Source organism: Callithrix jacchus, chromosome 19, assembly GCF_049354715.1.
Source record: "Callithrix jacchus isolate 240 chromosome 19, calJac240_pri, whole genome shotgun sequence".
NCBI classification, from domain to species: domain Eukaryota; kingdom Metazoa; phylum Chordata; class Mammalia; order Primates; family Cebidae; genus Callithrix; species Callithrix jacchus.
Window position 1 is genome coordinate 22,335,991 of NC_133520.1, and position 26,055 is coordinate 22,362,045.

The 26,055-nt window shown below is 50.8% G+C and overlaps 1 protein-coding gene across 24 annotated transcripts in view; it reads right to left on the bottom strand.

The window, feature by feature from the left end:
* Window positions 1–20,706, bottom strand: part of COQ8A (coenzyme Q8A) — a 44,803-nt gene extending 24,097 nt beyond the window's left edge. For 2 of the 24 annotated variants that reach the window (XM_078356703.1, XM_078356695.1), the window contains exons 1-6: window positions 19,777–19,844; window positions 19,534–19,667; window positions 18,010–18,091; window positions 5,575–5,760; window positions 1,701–2,108; window positions 1,380–1,446 (exon numbers count right to left, since the gene is read on the bottom strand). In XM_078356703.1, coding sequence (XP_078212829.1) covers window positions 1,380–1,446; window positions 1,701–2,108; window positions 5,575–5,751 — 652 coding nt within the window. In that variant the 5' untranslated portion in view covers window positions 5,752–5,760; window positions 18,010–18,091; window positions 19,534–19,667; window positions 19,777–19,844. Of the gene's footprint in view, window positions 1–1,379; window positions 1,447–1,700; window positions 2,109–5,574; window positions 5,761–18,009; window positions 18,119–19,272; window positions 19,845–20,565 lie in introns of those variants that run through there. The other 22 variants (XM_078356701.1, XM_078356694.1, XM_078356705.1 and 19 more) reach the window with 12 other exon arrangements.
* Window positions 20,707–26,055: the final 5,349 nt, after the last annotated feature.

Here is a 26,055-nt window from a genome sequence, read left to right on the forward strand (position 1 = left end):
CATAGACGACACTTCATACTGGTTATGAAGTGTCTACTCATTATTATCAGACAGATGACTAATTATCACAGAGATGGCACTTCGTCCATGGCTAAGCAGCAGTGGATGCCAAATGTTAAGGTAATGGTCATGAAAGAAAACCTTACAGTTGACAAAATTCTATCCAGTTAACCAAGTCTGCTAGGCACCTTGGAAAGGGGCCAGCCATCATTCATGCTCAGAACCCACACATCACCAGCTTCCAGAATACCAGGCTCTCGGGGAACACAGTACATAAGCCTCTACCCAGACCAGTCTTGAACAGGTAGGATGGGGTTTCCAGAAGAAAAGAGGCAGCAGTGGAGAACAGCATGAATGATGGATGCTGTACAGGAGGAGCAACAGAAAGCAGCCCAAGCAACAGGCAGACCCACGAGAGTGCATCTCCATGACCAACCCAGCACCAGCACCGTCATGGACCACTCAGACCTCGGCGGCCTACAGCCCTGCAACTAACCACTCACCCAAGGTCAGGGTCAGAATCAAGCTGCCAAAACTGTGGCTTGCGTTAATTATATCACCTGGAGAACCTACTGAGGACAGCTGAGCTTTAAAGAAATGCAATCCCAGTAACTTAGAGTGTACCACGGCAAAGGACATGGCACTTTAACAGGAACATCTTGGCCAGCGAACTAGCAACAGACATGGCAAACATGACATCATGAGAGCAGACACAACTGCTATAGACCCTCACTAGAAAGTCACCCTTCAACTCGTATCAAAAGACCGCACATGCCCCGGGCACAATGACTACTCAACCCCCAAAGAAAAGCACACGCAGAGCTCCCAACGCTAAAGTACACAAAACGGCTTTAACCAGCAGCAGCTGGAGACCACAGCATCTCGTCAGTCCACTCAGGAGCCACAGGCCTGTGGGGACCCAGCAAATGGGATCCCTAAATGTCTGGTCCCAAGGGAAAGAAAGCCCTGCTGAGTTGCTGAGCAGCCCCAGGGAAGAGCTTGTCCTCACTGCCCAGCCTCCTTCCTGAGAGGCCTCCAAAGCAGCCGACTGGTGGTGCGCAGGGGTGGAAAGGTGATGGGGCAGATACCGCCCCCCAAGCAACGCCTGACGAGCAGTCTGAGCTCAGCCCCTGGCACAGCATCAACCACAGACCCACCCGCAGGGGAGAGCCACGCAGAGCTGGAATCCAACAACTGGATCCTCCTCCCATGGAGAACTCTACACTACAACAGCTCACACAGGGCAGCCACTGCCACCCGCTCCCACAGCACCCTCCCTGGGACATTGCTAGGTCCCCGCCTCCATGCAGGCCTCAGTGTGGTTCCAACTCCACTTGGCAGGGCCTGGCAGGGCAGGACAGGTGACGCGGTCGCCTTACCTCCAAAGTTGGCCAGCCGCCCAATCCTCGTCACGGGCACCTTCCGCTCCCGAGCATGCTCGCTGAGCTGGAGGGAGATGAGAAAGAGACCTGTGGAATCAGCCAAGGGGACAGGACCAACCTTCAGAGGCCCCCACTGCCCCCACACCTCTCCACCCCACAGGAAGCAGTTCCGCCTGAAGGCACACTCCACCAAGAGGCGGCCTCTGCGCTCCTAAAACCCCAGACCACAGCACCCAGGGAAAGTCCCTAGAGCAGGGCCCAAGGCCAGCGCTGCTGTGGTGGGAGCAGCCTCGGCCTCCGGGGGCCTCCTAGACGCACCATCTGTTTGTGCTGCTTGTTCTCGGGACGAGCCTTGGCCTGCCGGGCCTTCTCGATGTCCTCAGCTGTGAGGCCCCCCACAGGGGACTGGTCCTGGTGAAAGAACCTTTGCTGAAAGCCCATGACAGAGAATGAGTCTTTGGGGTTTGCAAAGAGCCTCCCGTTTACCCTGCCCAGAGGGTAGGCAGCCTGGCCGGGGAACCTAGCTTCCCTAAAGGGTCCACTGGCCATGTAGGCAGGAGCTGGGCCCTCGCTGTGGGCATGATCCAGGGGTGGAGTCGAGTGGTCGGGAGTGGAAGCTGCAGAGAAGTCTGTGGAGGCTCCGGCTGCCTGCGGGACTGAGAAGTGGAACTCCCCTTCTGGGCCGTCGAAGTTCTCAGCAAAAGATTCTTCACGTTTATCCTGACCCTGCAGGGAGCAAAGGCCGGCATGAGGAGAGCAAGAGTGAGCCAGGAGCTCCCGCCTGCCTGTCCCCTGCTGCCTGGGACAGCACACCACCGGCATCCCGCCCCCTCCCCCTCCAGAGGTGACACAGTGCTGCACCCGCGGCCCCGCACCCTTCCCAGCCTGGGAGCTGAGGCCTGGGCTCCAGCCCTGCTTCTGCTGGGGCTCTGCTGTGTGATCCTAGGTGGGACACGGAACATTTATGTGCCCAGCTGGGGCCAGGCCAGGTGCATACCACACCTGCAGCGAGTTCCTCACCTATAAAACGGCCAGGGAGGCCTCCAGGGCTTTGGAGAGGGTAAGTCAGGGCAAAAGCCCATGAAGTCTCTGAGAGGTGAACACACAGCCTAAGGCTGGCCAGGGGAGAGGGAAGCACACCCATGGGCCCACCTAAGCCTACAGCTCTCTGCAGACACAGATGCCACCCGCCAGCCAGGGGCATGCAGGTAAGAGAGTCTCACTGGAGAGGTGGTCACAACCAGGACCAGGCCTAGCCGCCCCTAACAGCTCAGGGTACAGGGAAATGGAGGGGGAGGGGAGATGATACACCACGTTTTCTTTGTAATGGTCACCAAGGCCTGAGCTTCAGCCCGTGTCCTGCTTCTGAACCAGCAGTGACCTTGAGTGAGCTCCTGACCCTTCTCTGCTACTTCCTCATCTGAAAATAGGGCTCCTCACAGCCACAGAGTTACCGGAGGCCACAGACAGAGCCAGGAAACAGCACCCAGGAGCCTATAATGAGAACAGCAGCAGCTTCTGGAGGGAGACCAATGGCCTGGACTCCCGGCATCAGCTGAAGCCAATGAAATGCACCAGCGGCTGCGTGCTGCCTGCAGGCTATGCAGACAGCAGGAGACCCAAGCCCTCTCACTCTGCTGTCTAAGACGTCATAGGATTCGAAGGAGAGAGAGGCTGTTACGCTCACTTCAAATACAGAAAACTGAGGCAAAGACGGCTAATGTACTGGTGAAGATCACCCGGCAGCAAATGACAGAGCTGGGATCCAACACCCAGGCTGGCCCTGATGGCTGCAGCACTTTTCTCAGAGTAAAAGAAGTTGTGTATTTAGGCCAGACGCAGTGGCTCACACTTGTAATCCCAGCACTTTGGGAGGCTGAGGCAGGCAGATCACCTGAGGTCAGGAGTTCAAGACCAGCCTAGCCAACAAGGTGAAAACCCCATCTCTACTAGAAATACAAAAATTAGCCGGGTGTGGTGGCTGGCACCTGTAATTCCAGCTACTGGAGAGACTGAGGCAAGAGAATCACTTGAACCTGGGAGGCGGAGGTTGCAGTGAGCCGAGATTGCACTGCTGCACCCCAGCCTGGGTGACAGAGCAAGACTCCATCTCAAAAAAAAACAACAAAAAACACAGAAGATTCACAGAGCCCCTCCCAGATGGCTGGGGAAACCTTGCCAGTGAGGGAGCCCAGGCAGGGCCCTCTTTCTGCCCTTCTGCCTATCCCTCCCATGATGGCCCCCGGCCCTGTGCTATTAAGACCTGTCGGTGTTGCTGCGGACGCCCAAGGGTAGTGGGGGTTCCCCAGGGCCCCAAAAGGACCTGGGCTCAGTAAGTGTCTGCTGAATGAATGAGAGAACAACCTCAAGGGCTGGAGGGAGACAGGTTCCTGGAGTCCGTGACCTTCCTCCCCTCAGCGAGATGGGAGGCACCAAAAAGGGAAGCTGTGAGGGAGTGAATGGCAGCACGCTGTGGGCAGCCACCCAGCTCTGGAGCCTCCTGGGTGGCGTGGTTCATCACTCACCCTTCCTCCAAGTGGCTGATGGGCAGGCCCTGCCCCTTCCAGACACGCTGTGGGAGCAGACGGTTGGAGAGTGCCTGAGCAGGAGGCCCTACTGCCCATTACAGCGAGGGCCTGCCCATGTGTCTCACTTCTGGGCGGGCCCAAGTGAGCTGGACAACCTCACTTTCTGAGTGTCCCACAGGCAAAAGACCCAAGAGGGAGTTCAAGGCCCAGCACTCCACCGAACCAGGCAGGAGGAGGGCAAGAGCACGGAGTCCAGGCTGGGAGGGGACAAGGAATCTGGTCCTGTCACTCATTGTCATAGGTTCTGAAGCAAATTGCTTCTTCTCAGTTTCCTCATCTGAGAAATGGGGGTGATGGTCCAGGCTGGCCCCCGTCCCAGGACAGTGGTGAGGCTTGGAGGAGAGCATAGGTCTGAGGACTCCCGAACATTAAAGGCAAGCACGCTCAGTGAGAGCCGCTGTATCGCCGCGGGATCCTCCCAGTGTGGCGGGGAAGAGCCTGCAGGTCCTTAACCTGAGATTGAGACGCCTGGGGGCTATGACAGCCGCACAGCCTGCAGGAGAGCAGGACCTTTGTTTACAAGTCAGCCAACCACAGAACAGACATGGAAGGACAGAGGCTGCAACACAACCTCCAACACACATGCCCAAGCACACACAGGTGAGTGCACGCCACAGGCATACAAACACCGCCCACCCCGTCTCCTGGACTGTCAGGGAAGTTGCTGGCGACTGTGCAGGGTGACATCATGGTGGGCAGTGCTCTGCTGTAGCCAGCCCTGTTTACAGTCACCTCTCCAGCACACGATTTCACTGAAAACCATCCATTGGAGGTAAGACGTCGAGGCTTCTTAGATCTCAGCACAAAAGGTCATCTCCTCCCCCAGATGGCACAGGGATGAGAGAGAAGCTAGAGATGAAACTGCTCTTGGCAGGACTGTGCCAGCTGCCACCCAAGAAAGGAGAGCCCCCAGTCAGGAACCCAGAGACCCTCAGCAAACTAAAGGAGAAAAATGAGGCGGGGCTTTGGCGGAGCCTCAGCAGGCTCAGTGGGAAGTGTCTTCGAAGGCCGAGTCAGGCTGATGGACCTTCGAAGGCCGAGTCAGGCTGATGGACCTTCAAAGGCCGAGTCAGGCTGATGGACACACGGGCCCAGGGAAAAACGGCATGTGTGTGTCTCCAAACTGCACGGGTTGAAACCCAGCCCCTAGTGTGATGGTGTTGGGAGGTGGGGCCTTTGGGAAGTAATCAAGTCATGAGGATGGGATTGGTGCCCTCATAGCAGAGACCCTAGAGAGCAGCCCTGGCCTGCTCCCGCCCCACAAGGACACAGTGAGAAGCTGGCCATCTACAGATTAGAAGACGGGCCTTCACAGACTCTGAATCTCCTGGCACCTTAATCTCGAACTTTCCAGCCTCTAGAACTGTGAGAAATAAATGTGTGTGGTTTGAGCCACCAGTCTATGGAATTCTGTTATAGTGGCCACTGCCTCACACAGGGGCCCTGCCCGCCCTGGAAGGACTGTGTGGGACACATTAGCTGGTGGGCCCTCAGACTCTGGCCACCACAGACCGGTTGCCATGGTGACGGCCCTTGGTCTCCCCAAGAGTTCCAGATCCCACCCTTTTCCCGCCAGCACCCCTCCCACTGCAGGACCCCCTTACCTGCACTTTCCCCAAGAACATGCCAATCTGCTCCATAGCCGTGGACTGCAGGGCCCGGGCCGCCATGATCAGCTCCCCTCCAATGCCCAAGTGCTGCAGGTGGGTTTCCACAGCTGCCTGGGTCAGCTTGGCAAGGCCTTTGGCCACCATGATGGTGTCTCCTAGTATGGCAGCCATCCTTCAGGGCTGGAAGAGAGGAGGCCAAGTCAGGAGAGGCTCCAGACCCACACTACCAACTCCACACCAAACTCTGGGCAGAAGGTCCAGAAGCCTGGTTTTTTTCACTGATCTCCCCTTCTGCTAAAAAAAAGAAAAAAGAAAGAAAGGGCCCAGCGCTCAAGGGAGACTCCACATGATTCTGGACACTCCAGGGGAACGCAGCAGAATAAAGGCTGCTGAGTTGGTGGTGTGCCCTCGCTGCTTCCCATGCATTTCTTCACCTGGGCCTCACAACCACCCTATGGAAAACCTGAGGCAGACAGGTGGCGTAATTCGCAGCAGAACCAGGACTTGAGTCAGGCACACAGACTGCTGGTCTAGGGTTCTTCCCTCTGGATCAAAACTGCCTGTTGAGACAGGAGCATCCAACTCCCAAAGAACTTCCCTGCAAGGTCCAGGGGCCACTCATGGCAGTGGTGCTCTGACCCAAACCCTCAGGGGCTGAGGCTGCCTGTCCCTGCCCAGCTGCTATTGCTCTGCCCAGTGAGGCCTGTGACAAGATACCCACAGACCAAAAGAAAACCAGAGTCCCTCCCTGGCCCCTCAGGGTCAGCCTACCCTCAGCTTCAACTATTCACCAAACCTGTGTTTTCAAACTGCAGTCCAGACCCACATTGCAAGCAATTTGGAAGATCCTAACCACCATTCAAAAAAAATGAACAACTACCACCAATACCACCAAGCATCATCATCGCCACTGCTGCCACCACCACCACCACCAAGCACCAACACCAAGTACCACCACCACCAAGTACCACCACCAAGTACCACCACCACCACAATTACTACCACCACCACCAAGCACCAACACCACCAAGTACCACCACCACCACCAAGTATCACTAAGCACCCCACGACCACCAAGACCAATACCACCAAGTACTACCACCACCAAGTACCACCACCACCACCACCAGGTACCACCACCACCACCAAGCACCAATACCACCAAGTACCACCACCACCACCACCAAGCAACACCAAGCACCACCACCACCAAGTACCACCACCATCACCATCAAGCACCAACACCACCAAGTACAACCATCACCACCAACTACCATCAAGCACCACCACGTGATACAGAATTGAAAAGGAAGCATCAAGGACACTGTATGTAGCTTTCTTAGTTAACACATCCTGTTTTCAAAGTGGCAAATAAATAAGCCATCTTAAAAAGTACACACTGAACAGTATTTGGTTATGCCTTTCTTCCTGCCTAAACAGTTGCATCCTACATATGCAGTGAACTCCCAGCTGGTGCCAAGCCCCACCCTAGACAGTGGGCGCCAAAGCCAGGAAGCAGAGATGGTGAGCTCCCACTCCGCTAGAAGGAAGGGTCCAATGAGGCGAAATAATGCCACAGATATACGGCTCTGCGTACTGGGAGGAAAAGCCCGTTCTTCCCAAATCAATAAACACGGTCTGCTAATAAACACAGTCTATCATTTGTGAGTAGATTAACATGTGGACTCATGTCAAAACCATAGCATGTACCCACCCGCCTTTGACAAATATCACTGAGCTACTGTGCAGGGGCCACACCCACGCCTCCCCTTACCATGCAAAGTAAACCCTTCATAGGGTTCATCAACACGAGGTACTTTTTTTTTTTTTTTAAGAGAGAAGTCTCACTATGTTGCCCAGGCTGGAGTGCTATGGCTGTTCACAGGCAAAATCATGGCACTGTATAGCCTCAAATTCCATGGCTCAAGTGATCCTCCCACCTCAGGCTCTCAAGTAGCTGGGATTACAGGCCCGCAACACCATGCCCAGCTTAACACCAGGTATTTTCCTGCAAGGGATTCTCCGCTCTCATAGAAGTAGAAAGGAGAGAGAGGGAGTAACTACCAGAAGGAAACATCTGTCCACAACTTTTATCACCTTCTTTTTTCAAAAATTACATCAAAAACCCTACCTCTAATGCACCACAATCCCAACATGCCTCCATGATTCAATAATCCCACAATTCCACTGCAAATCCCCGCCAGGGGTACGCCAAGAACCATGCACACAGCTACACCAGGACGTATTTTCACCATGATTTTAAAGAAATAAAAGCCACTCAAACACATGTAATACACAAGTGAAAAATCCTATCTGCACAATGAGTTCATCTGCAAGTATCAGGCCCTCGCTAGGAATCCACCCACCCTGCTTCTTCCTGCTGCTCCATGAATGAGCTTCTGAGATCTCGCCTGTGAGCAACTGAAATGGGATGTTTGGGCTCTGTGCCTCCTGAAAGCCTCCGTGCACCTGCCTGCTCTCCTTTGAGGAGGGGACAGCCAAAAGAGTGACCACAAATGATAAAGCAGTGGGGTGGGAGACAGGTGCTCACATTTGGGACCGTCTAACATGAAACCAACAGATAAAGCCATCTGGAGGTTCCGTCAACACAGGTTCACTAGCCTCTCCCAGTACTCTGGGCTAGTCCCTGCAGGCCCCGGGTGAACCTGCCCTGGCCCCAGGCTCACAGCAGCATGTGATGTGCCTGTACCTCTACAATGGGCACAGACACCAGGGAGACGGCAGGAGGCCAACAGATGCTGACACAGCAGGATCAGAGGCACAGTGGAAGAGCAAGACCCAGAGCCAAGACACAGGCCCCCAGGCCCACCTTCACCACCTGCCGCCACCCAGTGTGCGGCTCGGCCTCTTCCGCCCCTCCTCAGTAGCTCTGCAGGGAAGGGCTCCGGGTGCCTCATCAGGCCCCTTTTCTGGTCCTAAGGTGCTAACCTGCTCTAAGGGGCTTTTGTGAGAGTGACAGTCTTTTTTATTTATTTGGGTGGCATGATGGCTACTGGGGAGTATCCTGACACATGAGGGTCAAGTATTGACATCTGAGGGGCTTTATTATTAGGACTATTAATGGAGTTGATGCTGGTTCTGTGAATAGCTGAGCACGACAGAGCGGGGATCACGAATGAAGCAGGTAAAGCCGGCGTCTGGATGGAAAGGGAACCGCAGGAATGCAGCTTCCCAAACCCAGTGGCGGGGCTGAGAAAATGCAGAAGGCTGCGTTCCCGCCACGGGAGGGCATTTTCTGGCCAAACTTTCACTCTCTGACATTCCAGGGACACCATCTCACTGGAGATGGTGGAGATGACGCTCTGACTCGGGCATCATGACCGACACACAAGCTGGAAATTATCTAGGTCATGGGGACCTCCAAATCTAGTCTCCAAAACTGAAAGACACCCTCAAGTCTACCCAGTCAGATACAGATGTAGCAACAGGAAAATGAGTTGTGTTCTTTTTAAATGAATTCAACAGGCAATCCTAACAGCCAGCCAGCAGATGAAAGCATCACACACTATCCACTCAGGACTCACCAGGAGGAAGGAATTTTACTTGGAGGGGAGGATCCCATAAAGACTCCAAGTGCCCCATTCATACACAGAACTCACCATCTGTCACTGTTCTCTTTATGAAAGCGAGCCAGGGACAAGCTGCTGTTCAATCTCCTCCATAAATACAGAGCATGGTATTGCAGACCAGCTTCTCCCCAGCAAAGCATGCTGTCTGTTCTCTCTAACAGCCAAGGGCCCACCGTCCTCTGATCTCCTGCAGTCACATGTGCCACCGAAGCCTAAGCATGACTGGTAAAAGCAGCCAGAAGCAAGTGGCACAGAAAACCTTTGTCCCAAGCAGAGTGGGAACAAAGGGAGAGTTGGAGTCAGGGAGAGTGGGAGTCGGGGAGATTGGGAGTTGGGGAGGGTGGGTGTCAGGGAGCGTGGCGGTGGGAGTCAGGGAGGGTGGGAGTCAGGGTGAGTGGGTGTCGGGGAGGGTGGGAGTCAGGGTGAGAGTCGGGGAGGGTGAGAGTCGGAGAGGGTGGGAGTCAGGGTGGGTGGGAGTCAGGGTGGGTGGGAGTCGGGGAGGGTGGGAGTCAGGGAGAGTGGAAAGCAGGGAGGGTATGAGTCGGGGAGGGTAAAAGCCAGACCCTTCCCAAGAGTCTGGCTTTGCCCTTAGGCGGAAGTCCTCCACCTGGCCCTTCTTTTTCCATTATTCTTCAAGAATTGAAAAAGGAAATCAAAAGTGAGTGAGCTTAAAGACCGTGACCCACAGAGCACACCTCCAAAGGCACTCAAGAATGTCACTTCAAGGACACTTTGGCAAAGACTGTTCAATGATATTCAGGACACCCTGAGGGCTGGCACTTCTGCTCCCCTCCCAGCCAAGAACTGTCTTTTTACTTTGGGCACGAACATTCTCGATTTCTAGCCTGTGTGGGCACTGAAACATTCCTTTATACTTGAAATTTTTCCTTTTTCACTCTTAGAAAAGAATTGGCTGTTTCCTCCAAGGACTCACAGGAATGTGTGTGTCGCAGCAAAGACTTAGAACTTCTGAACCAACTCCGTGAGTGTCTCTAGATGTAATTTTCACCTTGACCTTGAGGATCACACACCAGGGAGCATCACTCAAATAGCTCAGGCAACTCCCGGATTCTCTCTCTCAAGGTCCAGCTTCAGGGGCCCTGTCGGCAGGTGCTGAAATATCCTCACCTGCTACCAGTTTTCAAAGACAACTGAATACATGAGGAACCCAGGAGAGGAGAAAGAAAGAGAAAAAGCCTCCATCCTTCCCCTGTTAGTGAGCCCCAGCATAGACCGCTGAGTGAGGCCTTCACAGCAGGAGCCCAGGAGCCTGTACTCAAGAGTCTGCCCCAGAGCTGAGCTCACAGCACTGGCTTCTAAGAACACATCTCCCAAGGAGTCCCCTCTCCCCTTCTCCTCAGGCCCTGCCTGGCAAAACCTGTCAAATTACATTTCCTTAAAAATGGATGTGAACATTCCGCTACAAGAATGTAAACGTCACAACCTTGCTTAAGACTGGATAGGAGGGCATGCCACACAGCCATTGACAATGACACTGTCGGGTGGTGCGGTGGCTCACGCCTGTAATCCCAGCATTCTGGGAGGCTGAGGCAGGTGGATCACTTTAGGTCAGGAGTTCAAGACCAGCCTAACCAACATGGTGAAACTCTCTTTACTAAGAAAGTACAAAAATTAGCTGACCATGGTGGCATACACCTGTAATCCCAGCTACTCAGGAGGCTGAGTGGGAGGATTGCTTGAACCCAGGAGGCAGAGGTTGCAGTGAGCCAAGATCACACCATTGCACTCCAACCTGGGAAATAGAGCCAGATTCCATCTCAAAAAATAAAATAAAATAACACTCTGAAAGATATTTATTGACAAAGTGTATTATATATTCCCGGGAGGGAAAAAAAGCAGGTAACAAAACTATCATCTTTCCTTTTGGAGCAGGAAAGGAGAGAAGGAAGGGAGGGTGTCTTTGAAAACTGGTAGCAGATGAGGATATTTCAGGACTGCTTTCCACAGAACGGCGGGAAGACAAATCTTTCTACAGTCTTTCCACCTGTATCTATATTTGCTAAAATATTCTACAAAGAAAATGAACTATGTTTACAATAGCAAATAAATGTTATTTTTAAAAAATCAGGTTGGGTGAAGTGGCACACACCTGCAATCCCAGCACTCTGGAAGGCCAAGGTGGGAAGATGCTCAAAGCCAGGAGTCTAAGACCAACCTGCGCAACAGAGGGACATCCGCCTCTCTACAAACCAAAAACACTGCCAGGAGCAGTGGTGCACCTGTAGTCCCAGCTACGCGGAAGGCTGAGGTGGGAGGATGGCTTGAGGCCAGGGGTTGAAGGCTGCAGTGAGCTATGATCACATGACTGCACTCCAGCCTGGGTAACAGAGCAAGAAGACACTGTCTCAAAAAATAAGTAAAATAAAAATAATCTGAAATAGCTTTTGTTAAAATTTTAAAAAGTAAGCAAGCACACAAATATGTTCCCTATCCCTTAAGTACTTGTCCAGAGCAGAATGGGCGAGGATTAGGCAGCAGACTGAAATGGTATAAACACTGCCTCTATTTGTTGACCCACTGTCCTTCATCAGAAGACAACTGCTCCTAACAGGCCACCAGGCGGATGGAACATGGCCCTCCACTTTGGAGAGAGAGGCTCAACTGCCCTTCTCAGGACGGTGGGGAAAAAAAAATCACTCGGTACAAGCAGCAGGTCTGCCTACCTTCCCTAATGTTGGCCCCCGGGGGAAAAGATGGAAATACTGAATGGGTGCTTACCCTTGATCCTCCAAAAAAAACAGGATCCTAGTTTAGAACTGGGTAGTAAATGCAGTGACCACATTTTTTGCACCAAAATTAAGACACATAACTAGTGTCCTTCCAGGGCAGGGGTTAGCAAACCATGGTCCTCAAGCCAAAGCCAGTCCTACTGCCTGTGTTATTGTCAATAAAGTTTTATTGGAACACAGCCTGCTCACCCATTTATAGATTATCTATGGCTCATTCGTTTACCTATGTATTGTCCCTAGCTGCTTTCTTTTTTTTTCTTTTTTGGCTACAACTGCAGAGTTCAGTAGTTGTGAGAAAGACCTAAGACCCATAAAGCCCAAAATATTTACTATTTATCGACTCATATTCTAGGGCAAGATTAAAAACCATAGCTGTCCCGGGACATTTGGAAGGTCACCAAAGTTGAATGAGAACAGTCCAATAAGGCTGGTGTTGCTCATTACAGCTCTGCTCCTAACTCTAAGGGATGGGCTCACCTCACCAGACACTGCCCAACACCCAGAGGAGACTGCTCAGCCGAGCTTTAATTACCCAGAGGCCCCCAGGTGAACCCAGACAAAGGCAGGCCACCTGTTCCTGTATTATCCAGGGCAGGGTGGCCCCTACGTGCTGCTCATGAAGGGCAGGCCTTGGGGGCTGGGGGTGTCCGATGCCAACCTCCTGTACAACTCTCCTCCCTCCTCCTGCCGTTTCAGGAGGCTCACAGCCTAACAGCTGACAGCCGCATTCCCTCTCCACATCGTCAGTACACAGCTTGGGCTTGGGCTGATATAAATTCATCCACCATCTAATCATTCCTTCATCCCTCCACTTTCTCAGCCTCCTTTACAAGAACCCCCTTGCAAGGCAAGCACTGGCATGGGTTTGGGGTCATGGGGTGGTCAGGGAAAGACACAGAGGCAGAGAGGGACATGCACCGCTGCCTCCACTGCACGCCCCATAGAGCCCCTCCTGACTGCAGGGCCTCCTGGTCTGTATTATAATCCCCACTTACTGATGGAATAATTAAAGCTCTGCTGAGCAGTCTCCTATGGGCCAAAGCTGTGGGATGCTGGACCCTTCCACACCTGTCTGACTCAGGCTCCAGTCCTTTCTTCTTGCTGCCTAGGAAGCTGAGAAACAGCAGATAAGAACCTGCCCCAAATCAGTAACTCCTTTTTTGTTAAATCAGTAGTCACTCAACATGAGACATAAACAAGGTTTACATCCTGAAGTGTGTCTTCCTGGTTGCAGAAAATTGAGTCATAAAAATCCCGGAGCCCGCTGGGTTCTCAAAGGCCGTCTGGCCAAACTCCCTGCTCTGCAAAGTTCCTGAGCTGCCAGGACAGAGGCAGATGCCCCACACTGAAGACCGCCTCTGGGTGTGCAAGAGCTAGAAGGAGCCATCAGGCACGAGGCCCTCAGTCTTGCCACACTCAACACCGGCACCAACCTTTATTAGCATCACCTCCAAATGCCACACACAGCCCAGGTGTGGATACGCACACATCACTGGTATGGAGGTTAAATAAACATGCTCTGCCCTGAGGTCACATGCAACCCTCAGGCACTACATGTGTATGCAAAACCTTGATAGCTTTTAAAATCACCAAGTTAACCCAGATAAGGGCAACCCTGAATAGACAACAACCACATACACAACCAGAAATAAGAAGAGGCTCAGCAGGGAGCGAGGTGATCACAGGCCCAGGAGAGGCAGCCGTCTCCTCACTGATCTCCATGCTCCCTGGCCTGGCCAGCCAGGTCCTTCACTGTGGAGCCCCAGAAACCTCTGCAACGATATCGCTCACCAGCTGCCTCCAACTGCCTCCACGCCCCAGTGCTTCATCAGAATGGCTGCCCCCATCAGCCCTGCCAACACACACAGGTTTTCCAGCTTCCACATCCTGCTCCCTCCTCCCTGTGGAATATCACTTCCCTGCTGGAATCTTAGCCACGCTGCTGGACTGTTAAACCCCCCATAGGCAGTCATCTCCTGTCCTCTAAACTCCCTCTTCTCTTAATGGCCTAAGGTCACCTCGCCATGCCCCGTATGACTGTCTGTGCCTGTCCCATTTCCCTTATTGCCCAGTAAGCTCAGGAGGAAGGGGCCCTCTCTTTCCCAGTTCTGTATCCCCCAAGGGGTCTGGCACTGTCCTAATATACACCATGAATTACTATTATGAGTCAGTGAGGCAGGGCCCAGGCACCTAGGCTCTGTGGCTTCCTGAGTTCCCACATCTAGAGCCCAGGACTGAAGAGGTCACTGAGGCTGAGCGCCAGGGGAACCTGAGCCGCCTAACACGCACAGCCACAGAAATGGCAGCAGCACCCCACTGTTCAAAAGACGATTTTCACAGGAGCAAAGCCAGATGAGTTTTCAAGCCAGCTTCAAAATCCCGCTCATGGCGGGCACACAGACCCAGGGAGCAGCAGGGGACGCAGTCACTTCTACTGCTTCCTTTGCTTCACCCCAGTTCCAGTTCTGGTCTAAGATCGGGGGAGGGAAGAGGAGGGGCTGAAGCCAGCAGGCAGCTGTTTCTCAGCAGGCCAGTCAGGCCTGGACCAGGAACCGTGCCTGAGCACCATGCCTGCGTAACAGGAGCTGCCACAGGCCTGGCCGCAGCACACTATTCAACCCTTGACCCAATGACGGCTGAATAAACACCCTAGGGAACAAGAGCCGCAGGCATTTTTTCAGTCTCAGGAAGGTTAGACGTGTTTACTTAAGCACCTGTCAAACAGTAACCAGCCGCAGTTTACCAGGCATTGATTCTTTCCTTCACCCTCCTCTGAGCCTGTATCAGTGCCCAACAAAAACTGCCAAGCAGAGAACAAACACTGGGCTGGGGCCCAGGCTCTGAGCTTGAACCCGAATATTTGTTTCATGTGGATTGTCCTCAGGACCTCTCAGCCAGCCCCGCAGACAGCAGGGACTTGCCACCAGGTCCTCTAGTTCCCAGAGGACACCGAATATATTGTGATGAGTGCTGACGGCGAGGGCCAACAGCAAGGCCACCAACCATGGGTGACCGCAGGCACACAGCTTCTCCTCGCAGGGCCTGCGTCTTCTCATGTCCTCATGTGTAAGTAGGCGGCTGGCCTGGACAAGGCCTAGTTCCCAGAGGCTAGGAAAGGGCCATGCATCCTGGAGCGCAGAAGCTCAGCAAGGAGAGCACACACAGGGCAGGTCCGCAAGCTGGGATGTAACGAGGTCTACAGAGTAATGCTTAGAACAACGCGGATACTGATCCTTCCAGAGATTCTATGAACAGCGAGGGGTGAGAGGCAGACCAACCCTGCTGTCTTCACAAAGGCAGAGAGGGGCCCTACAGCCTCTCTCAGGTAACACACCTCTGGGAAATGGAAAACTCCAGTGGACAGTGTGGAGGTAGAGAGAGATAAGGGACTGGGCCTTCCCACAAGACCCGGAAGCACCTTCCTGCCCCCGTTCCCCACACACATACATACATACACACACACACACACACACACACACACTTCTCACTCTAACACACATTCTGTCTCACACACACACTCACATACACACACAAATTCTCACACATACACACTCACGCATACACAGTTCACACACACACACTCTCACACTCACACACACGGGACAACCAACTCCTCCAAGGACGCTGAGGTACCTAAGGCCCTTCTAGCCCCCACCTTGGCCCTCTCACATTAAAGGCCCCTCTCTAGCCGACTGTTGTTACTGCAGAACTGGGGGAAAGCAGATGGGCGTGCCCACGCTTGGCCGCACCTCTCAGACCCTTCCTCTGCCTCTGTCCCATCTCCTCCACACTGATCATCCTCCTTCCTCCAACAGGACCTTACCCCTGACCTTTTTTTTTTTTGCCTTCGATCTCCTTTTATTGCCCTCCCCTCCAGCCCACTCTCTAGTCTCCTGTACCGAACCTTTAAAGAAAACTCCCATAGACTCTGCTTCTCCTCCAGCATTTAGACATGGCCACCATCTCCCAAGGACAGAGTGTATTTGCCCTCTTGCCTGCTCCCTTGGCACACACTGTCTGCCCCCCACACCCGAACTGCCCCTCTGTGACACCTGAGGACTCAAGCCAGTGGGTCACCTCAGTTGCCCCCGCCCCACAGTGTTTCCTGCTGGCCGCACACTCTTCCCAGAAGCCCTCCCTCTTTCCTCCTCCCTCCTCCCTGGTCTCACCTCCTCAGCTTCCTCCCTCAGCTCCTCTTCCTCCACCTACTCCAAGGTCTGGGTGTTCCCAGGCTGTGCCTCCACGCTCCTGCCTCCCAGTCACCTGCACTGGCTCCTGCACTGCCAGAGCCCCTCCACAGGCTCTGCACTGATGCCTCCCCACCCTCAGGCCAGGACTTCTCAACCACAGAACTCAGTTCTAGAACAAACCGAGTTACACACACATACCGCATCGCTGCTTCAAAGACCCGCAGGCAACTGGAAAGGGACACGGAGAAATTTCAGAGGGTGATGAAATTGTTCTCTACTTTGATTGTTGTGGGGTTATGTGACTCTGTGCGTGTGTCACACTGTGCAGAACTGCACACCTAGAAGGAGGAATTTACTGTACCCAAATTATACCTTAATACGACAGGATGGAAAAAAGTCCCATAGGCTCCCATCATGTCTAAAACTAAGATGACCACCTTCTCCCAAACCAGCTCTTCCTCATCCAGCTTCTCCCCTGGATTAGAAATCCCAGACATATATCCAGCCAGTTAGTCAGTCTAGAAATCCCACTTGCATATATTCCCTGAATCCAGGCCTTCAGTTCTATCTCCCTTTGGGGACTCAGGCCATCCTCACTTCTCACAAACCACCTCTGTGGGGCTCCCACCCCTCCACATGTGCAACTCCAGAAAAAGCAAGACCCTTGAACTCCCTCACTCCCACCAGCTCTCCTTTCCACTGGCTCTCCCGAGTTCCTGGCTGTTGCTTATTGCAATGACAGAAGTATCTCTCCAGATGCCACTGTCAAATCAAGACAACTCTCTATCTAAATATTCCTGTCTAATTCTGCACACAGCTCTTGTTTCAGCGGACAAAGATAATGACTCAGTGTCCATGGTTCTTACTGGAAAATTATCCTGCCAAGTTTTGAGCTTCCCAATAATAGACTTCTTTAAAATTCTCTTTGAGAAAGGAGAAGTGACCTTCCTTCCTGATCCTTTTCTACTGGCAACCAAGGGCACCCAAAAGCTCCCCTACTGACCAAGGAGTGTTACAGAAAAACCCCAATATATCCCCACAGGATCAATTAAGGGCAAGAAAGAGAAATTCACTGAATAGACTTGGATGGTTTTCCTTGCCCTGTGCAAGAACTCAGTTTCTCAGCTCTTCTGCATGCCTATCAGTTTGGGACTTAGAAATTGGGGCATAAATTCTGTATTACACTGAAGGCAAAACTAAGACTTAGAAGTAAAGCATCTTTCTCCACACACACATAAAAATGTTTCTTTGGTTAGCAGGCTGACCGAAGGAGAAAAGAAAAGGCTCATCAACTTTGAGACTGATGCTTCAAACAACAACAAAAGAACTCCATAAATTATACCCATGTCCAAGCTGCACCCTCAGACAGTATATGTAAAGATACACATACATTTGTTTGAAATGCACCCACTCACTCCTTGCAGATGTAGGCCTGGCCCCTTCGCACATCACAAGACACAGAGACGTCTGACAAAGAGTGAGGATGAATAAAGCATCTCCTTGCAGAACCACTTGTGGACAGCTGAGTTAGCCTTTGTGCCAGCACGAACACGTTTGCTCTTTTAAAACTGGCCCACAGTTATTCATGTGCAAATCCCCTAGTCTTGCAGTGTCCCCAAAAAACTACCAATCTTCCAATTGCCCAGGACCCCCAACACAGCCAGCCAGTCACTGCTGCACATCTCACAAGCACAGTACATGCCCATGGGTGTCTACCTCCTAACTTCTGCTGGCAGGTTTTGCCCTCCTAGGTGCACAGGTAGCCCAATCTACATGGCTTCTACCACTGGGTTAGGGCAGTAGGCACAACACAACCCTTTGCCTAAACCTCTCACCTACTCACGGGCAGGTCCCAGAGGGGCCACTGGCAGCATAGGAAAACTCTTTTTAGAGTCTTACCTCAGTGGTTCTCAACCAAGGAAGATGTTGCCCTCCAGGGGACATGTGGCAGTGTCTGGAAACATTTTCATGGTTGCAACGGCTAGAAGGGGCGGGGAGTGGTGCTAGTCTAAAACACAGAAGCCAGGGATACTGCTGCACATCCTACAATGCATAGGCCAGGCCCCCCCACGACAGAATTATGGGTCCAAAACGTCATTAGTCCACAGGCTGAAAAACTTTGTCTTAGATAACACACTGGCTCTGAGGGAGGCGCCCAGATCACCCAGTTTACTTTTCCTTTGAATCGCTCAACATTAGGCCCCAAATCATGACGATTCTGCATAGTCCGCACTATTTGCAAGGCTGAGCAAAACACTCAAAGTCATCGCCTGAGTTGTTTGCTTGTTTGGGTTTTTTAACATTGAATCTTGCTCTGTTGCCCCGGGAGGAGTGCATTGGCGCATCTTGGCTCATTGCAACCTCCACCTCCCAGGTTCAAGCGATTCTCCCATCTCAGCCTCTGGAGTAGCTGGGATTATAGGCGCCCACCACCACATCCGGCTAATTTTTGTATTTTTTTAGTAGAGATGGGGTTTTGCCATTTTGGCCAGGCTAGTCTCCAACTCTTGACCTAAGATGATCCACCCACCTCGGCCTCCCAAAGTGCAGGGATTGCAGGCGTGAGCCACAGCGCCCAGCACCTGAGTCTTAAAAATGCTGCTCCTGTAGCTCCCCTTTTGTCTCTCCTCAGGTGAAAGGCTTTCCTCTGAAAGAAGAGTCTCCGAAGAGCCCTCCTGCCAGGGAAACCCACCCATCCACAGCGTGACAACTGGCAGGCTGGCATCAATGCATGTTCAAATTCTTTGGCAATCAGGTAGACCTGGCATTACGAGCTACCCAGTCATGTCACGTAGATAGATCCAAGGCCCAAGTGAACGTGCACAAGTTTTTCAACAGGCTGCAGGCCCAACTCAGGCTGGAAGACTGTACACAAGCCTCTTACCCTCCAGAAAGCTGACATCTTGCACCCAGATGGGGAGTCCCAATACCCAAACCTGCCCCTGCAACATTCCCCATCGCCCAAGGTGGGTTTGGCAGAGGGGCTGTTACCTCTGTGCAATGGGTAGGAATGAGCCTTGGAAAGGCTGGAGTTTAGGGGAGTAAGCCCAAACCACTCACAAGACTCCCAGCGTTTGGAGAAGTAGAAAAAGCCAAAGAAAAGCAAAAGGAAAAAAGGATCAAAAAGGACCCCCCTGTCCCAAGTCCACCCAAAATTCCCACCTGTGAAGCCCAACAGCTGGCTCCAGTCAAGGTAGTCAAATTCGGACCCAAACCTGCAGCCAGGGGCAGTTAGAGCCGCAAGACCCACACACAGTGCAAGAGGGTCTGGGAGTTAGAACAACATTAGAAAGCGAGGCAGGAAAGCTGTACTGGCGACCAAAGGGCACGGGCAGCGGGTGATTAGCAGCGGGAAGGCGGTCGGGCAGGCAGCGGGCGTGTTCCAGGGACCCAAGGTTCTGCACGCGGCCCTCGTCTTCTCACCGAAGCAGGATCGAGGGGCTGAGGTGGACACAGGGACGGGAGACAGCTGCAGAGGACCCACCCTGCACCTGCGGGGCGCCCACTGCGTCCGACCTGAAGCTCGCGGCCCGCGAAACTCGCCAGGGGAAGCCGTGCTGTCACATGAAGAGAATGCAAGAAGGGCTCAGGTGGGTGTTAAGCCTGGCTCTGGCCGCAGCCAGACGGCGCTCCTGCACGCGGCGGGCCGGCGGGTGGCAGCCTTACCCGGCTGCAGGAAGCTGGGTTCCGCGGTCACCTTCCAGCCGCCTTTGCGCGACTGCAGCCACGCTGACGCCCACCACGCGCTCCGGATCTATTTACCAACTGGCTGGCGCCCGGGGAGGCCCAGCGCCCAAGCCCCGCCCCGCAGGGCGCTCCCATTGGCGGCGCCACGGTCCGCCTGCTGAACGCCGCTCGGCACGTGGGAGCGTGCTCGGCCCGTGCTCCCGGTCTGTAGCCAATCGCCATTGAGGGCGGAGCAAGAGAAGCCAGTGGGAAGCTGTCTTAGCCCACGGGTCTCTTCCCTTTCTCCTCTTCCCTACCTCCCAGCTACCTTTCCCGCTAGTTAGCAAATCCTGGCAGGAGGCCTGGCTTTGGAGTTGGTGGCCTGCGCGCATGCGCCCTAAGAACGGGTGCCTTTTATACTGTGAAGCGGCGTGCGCGGCCGAAAAGGCCACGCGTGTGCCTGTTGCCTCCGTACTGGTGCTTGCTGGACCTCCGCGTGGGCCTGGGAGGGCAGGCTGTGGGCCGAGCAGACGCTTCTGTGGGCGTGGAGGGTGCCGCTGCTTTAAGGACCGGGCGAGGGCTGCTCTTTGCTCCACTCTGTAGCAAGAGCCCCTTTCCCAGTGTCCACAAAAAGCACTCTGAGGAGTGGAAGCGCGGCGAGCAAGGCCGATCGCACTTCCGCCTCCAGCGTCCCGGCCCTTCGGGTTAATGATGCTTGTTTTGTGTGGCGCCATCCTCAAAACAGGAAGCCTCTGCCAGCTGCGCCCCAAGGATAGACAGGGCGCTCACCTGAGTCGCTGTCCGCCTGCCGGTCTCGTCGGCCTGCAGGTGCCCGCAGTCGCTGACCCCCGGGGTTTTCGGGGGCGCGCAGCCAACAAGGGACGGAGCTCAGGTCCAGCCGTCGGCGGCCCCGGAGCAGCCCTGGGAGGCACCGTCACCAGCAGCACGCAGATTTGCCCCGTCACTCCCTCCCTAACGAGAAAAGGAACGTATGAGCCAAGGTCGGCCCGACAGTTTCCACTCAAGTGACCCCTAAACACTGGTCTGCAGCTATGTTAGTTGTTCTTGTGGAAAAGTGAGAAAAATTTAGTAAGTTTTTCATAAAATGAAATATTCAAGCCAAAGGATTGTTCCTTATTCTGAGCCTCCCCCCTCCCCCGCCAACTTTTTTTTTTTTTTTTTTTTTTTGGTATTGTGAAACGAAAATTCACTATGCCAAAAGGAAAAAAATTAAGCTGAAAGCTGAGTCATGCAAGCAATGTTCCTAAGCAGGTAGCTACAGATTAAAGTATCTCCATTTTATGTTCACCTTATCTTGTGTAAAGTGCCGATTTACTGAGCACTGGACAAATACATAATTGGCTGTTTCCCTACCTGCTCATTTTATCACAACACGTGGATTCAGTAATGTGACCACACCTTCCATCTTTCCCCTCCATACTGCTCTTCCCCTTTAAATACTGAAGCCCTCAAAATCATCTTTGGAGAAAGACACAGACCTGTCTCCTGGGCGCGAGTCCTTGACCTTCACAACATAAATTTCTAAACTGATACAGATACTTTTTGTTTCACAGTATTGACATTTAACTTTATTGAAAGTCGTTTGTTTTATATTATCACTTGGAAAAATTTAAAGTTAGCTGTTCTAGGTTGATGCCTAAAGTTAGGGCTGCTTTATTATCATGATATCCAGAAGCGAACCTAACTTCACAGTTCCCCATTGACCACTTGGGGCTTGGCTTCCCAGAGGTCTGCCTGAGTCCCCAAGAACAGAATTGCAAGTGTGTGTGATGTGGGTGAACACAGCTCTGTGTCAGGCTCTATTCTTCCTAGGGGTATGGGAGGGCTTTCTTCCAAGGAGAATGGAGACTGTGCCTTGTAGCGGCTGTGGCTGGGCACTGGTCAGCTGGTGGGTGCTCCTCTCTGCACAGACATTGACATGCCCTCCCCCATCTTCACCACACTAAATACAAAGTCCATTTTAAAGGAGAATTAAGGAGTTATTTTGACTCAAGTTTCAAGTAACTGCCGCAGAACAGTTCACAACTTGTCTTGATTAGGTCAGCTGGCTCCCTTTTCCCACTCAGGAGAAACAGACCAAGCCTCCAGGCCTTTCAAGGGTGGCCGTTGCTTCCTTCCTGGTAACTGTTGCCTTATACTGCCTGCTTCCTCCAAGCATTCCCAGCCTAGTAACCCACATGACAGCCCATGGAATAACAGAGTTCCTGGTTCATTCCTTCCTGTGTCTTACAAACTCTACGCCATCAGATTTCAGCTGGACGAGAATGTGATTGTCATCAACTCCTGCTTCTGATAAGTGGGGAGAGGATGTGGTGCTTTAGTTTCACAGACATGGGGTGGGAACTGGCTGCTTCCATGCTAGCTTACTCCCACTCCACCAGCAATTATAAGTACCCACCATTACATCTGGCTAATTTTTGTATTTGTTTAGTAGAGATGGGGTTTCTCTCCAAAAGTACCTTGAAGACAAGCATAACTCACCACCACAAACATTAGTTTTTCTTCAAGGACTGCCAGTCTGGTTTACGAGAGAAATGACTGCCCGCTAGTCTATGTAAAGACAGGATCTTCCTCAAATTAATACAACTTTGACCTTACTCCCTATGAAATAATGACCTCAGCTTTATTATGTGAAAGGCACATTTCTTTCTTTCCTGACCTGGCTTTTAGTGCAAAGATTTTCCCTGCAAATTATTTTTCAGTTGTGATAATGGGATTGTAGTTAGGTTTTTTAAGAGTCCTTATGTTTTAGAGATACACATTATCAGATGAAATAATATTATATATGGGATTATCTTCAAAATATTACAGGACTAGGGAAGTGAACAGGCCATGGATTTCTTTATATTACATGCCCATGTGACATAGGTGAATTTCTACCTTAGCTTACCTTTAGGACAGGATGCCTGTGGTCAGAAGGTACCCCTCATGACCAAACACTGGTGAGACCCAAGATGGCAGCTCACTTGACCTCTGAAGAAATTCTAACTTCATTATAATCTAATTTTCATACTAAATGACACTCGCATTAGTACTGACAGTTGATAATCATCATCACACTGACCAGAAGAAACCATAAAAGGACAAAAAAATAAAAAAGGAAGGCAGCACTCTATTGAGAAGTTCTCTACCCATTCCCAAAAAAGACATGAATATTTATCCTCTAGCTTTTTTTTCCTTAAGATGGAGTCTCACTCTGTCACCTGGCTGGAGTACAGTGGCATAATCTCAGCTCACTACAAGCTCTGACTCCCTAGTTCAAGCAATTCTCCTAACTCAGCCTCCTGAGTAGCTGGGGTTACAGGCAGGTGCCACCATGCCCTGCTAATTTTTGTATTTTTAGTAGAGACAGGGTTTCACCATGTTGGCCAGGATGGTCTTGATCTCCTGACCTCATGATCCACCCGTGTCGGCCTCCCAAATTGCTGGGCTTACAGGCATTAGCCACTGTGCCCAGTCCTCCCCTAGCTTTTAATGCCCAATCCCTTCATTAAAGCAGCCCTATATTTATGACTCCCTGACTTTCACAAGCTGAGAAGTTAATTCGTGAACCAAGCTCCTGCTTCTCAATTCTGTGGCCATCCAATAAAGCCTGCACTGCTTGACACTCTCTTTTGTTTTTGCAAATTGGCTTTGGGACACCAAAGAGGGTAAGACTCCATTTTGTGGGGGACCAGCTTCATTGGTAACAAGTTGATAATAGCGGAAGAACGATGAGTCTACTAGGGTTCATTATATTATTGTCTATATATGTTTTCAATTCTCCATAATAAAAAGTTTTTTAAAAAAAAAAAAAAAAGGTATCTGCAGAAAAGAAAAGGCCCAGACTGAAGATAACACTAATAATGCGGGCAGGGTGAACAAGAAGAAAACAGTGAAAAACAGTCATTACTATTCTTTGTCAACCTCCCTATAAGGCAAGGGCAAGATAGATCTAACTGTAGCTGATAAGAAGACAACCTTTCAAATTTTGAATAAAATTCAAAATTATCAGGAAAACATTTGAAACATAGATTTCATTCATGGGGTACTTCACTCTGATTGTCTGGTGTGCCTGAAAGTATTAGTTTATGATCATATACTGCCGTCTTAGTTAAGACATTTTTTAAAAATGTATCTGTGAGTACAGTGTTATGTAATATAAACACTCTCTTTCTCCTTCTGGGACTCCCATTATGTTTGTATGGTTGATGGAACTTGAAGATTTCTGAGGCTCTGTTCATTTTTTTCCTTCATTTTTTTTTTTTCTTTTCCTCAAACTGGATAATCTCACTTGACCCATTTTCAATTTTGCTTATTTTTTCTCCAGCCTGCTCAAATGTGCTGTTGAGCCCCACTAGATTTTTCATTTCAGTTACTGTATTTTTAACTCCAGAATATCTGTTTGATGATCTTGAAAATAATTGCTATGTTTTTATTGATATTCCCTATTTTGTAAGACATCATTCTCATACTTTTATTTTTTTCTTTAGACATGGTTTCATTTATTTCTTTTAATATATTTAAAGTAGCTGACTTAAAGTCTTTGTCTAATAAGTCCAATGGCTGAGACATTATCTGTGTTCCTACTGATTGCATTTCCCCATGCATGCGCCATACTTTCTTGTATCTTTGCATGTCTCATACTTTTTGTTGAAAACTGGACATTTTAAATAATATAATGTAGCGTTTCTGGCAATCAGATTCTCCTCCCTCCCCAGGGTTTGTACTTATTGCTCCTTGTTATGGTTGTTCTTTGCTTAGTGACTTTCCTAAACTAATTTCTAAAGTCATCATGATGTTACTGCCCCATAGATAATACGTATATGAAATTCTCACATTTTTCACACCCAAAATCCACTAGTTTACTTTAATAATTTCATCTTTTATTTATAAATGACACATCAAATATAGTCTTTATTTATAAATATTTAGAAAATCATTTCATATACTGGTTGCAATAGTGTCACATTAATGCTAGATTATAAAGTGGAACCACTGAATATTCTATATGAGAAGTTGATTAATCTCAGTTTTCAGATCTAGAGAAAAAGTCCTGAGGCATATTTGTAGAATAATAATTTTCATGTTCTACATTACGTAGCTGTGTTCAATGGCAAGATTCTTTTTGATTCCTGGACCATTTGGAGTATTAATTAAACATGGTTAAGAATAAAAACAGGCCAGGCACAGTGGCTCATACCTATAATTCCAGCACTTTGGGAGGCTAAGGCAGGTGGATCACCTCAGGTCAGGAGTTCAAGACCAGCCTGGCCAACATGGTGAAACTCTGTCTCTACTAAAAATACAAACAAAAAATGAGCCAGGTATGGTGGTACAAGCTATAATCTCAGCTACTCTGGAGGCTGAGGCAGGAGAATCACTTGAAACCAGGAGGCAGAGGTTGCAGTGAGCTGAGATCATACCACTGCGCTCTAGGCTAGGCAAAAGAGTGACAGACTCTGTCTCAAAAATTTATATATATATTTAATTGTACAAGCACAAGAAGAAATGTTTTCAAGCAGAAAGATGCCTAAGCAACTGAGTCACAGCCTGGACACCTACTCTCCATGGCTGTCTGGTGTGTCCACTCCACACTCCAGGTGCTCTCAGAGAGTTTTGTCATAATGGGAAAACAACTGCTTAAAAATTCTTTTATGGGCCAGGCACTGCATGTAATCCCAGCACTTTGGGATGCCAAGGCAGGTGGATGACCCGAGGTCAGGAGTTTTAGACCAGCCTGGCCAAAATGGTGAAACTCCATCTCTACTAAAAATGTAAAAGTAGACAGGTCTAGTGGTTCATGCCAGTAATCTCAGCTACTTCAGCTACTTGGGAGGCTGAGGAAGGAGAATCACTTGAACCTCAGAGTTGGCGAATGCAGTGAGCACCCGAGATCATGCCACTGCACCCCAACTTGGTCAACAAAAGTGAAACTTCATCTCAAAAAAAATTATGCATAAACATAAAGAAGTAGGAGTCAAAATAGATTCCACTATTGCTTTATTTTATTTTATTTTATTTTTTGAGGCAGGGTCTCACTGTCACCCAGGCTGGAGTGCAGTGACACAGTCATGGCTCACTGCAGCCTGAACCTCCTGGGCTCAAGCAATCCTCCCATCGCAGCCTACTGAATAGCTGGGACTACAGACAAGCACTACCATGCCCATTATTTAATTTTTAATTTTTTTTTTTTTTTTGGTCAAGACAGAGTCTCACTATGTTGCCCTGGGAGGTCTTGAACTCCTGGGTTCAAATGATCTGCCTGCTTCTGCCTCC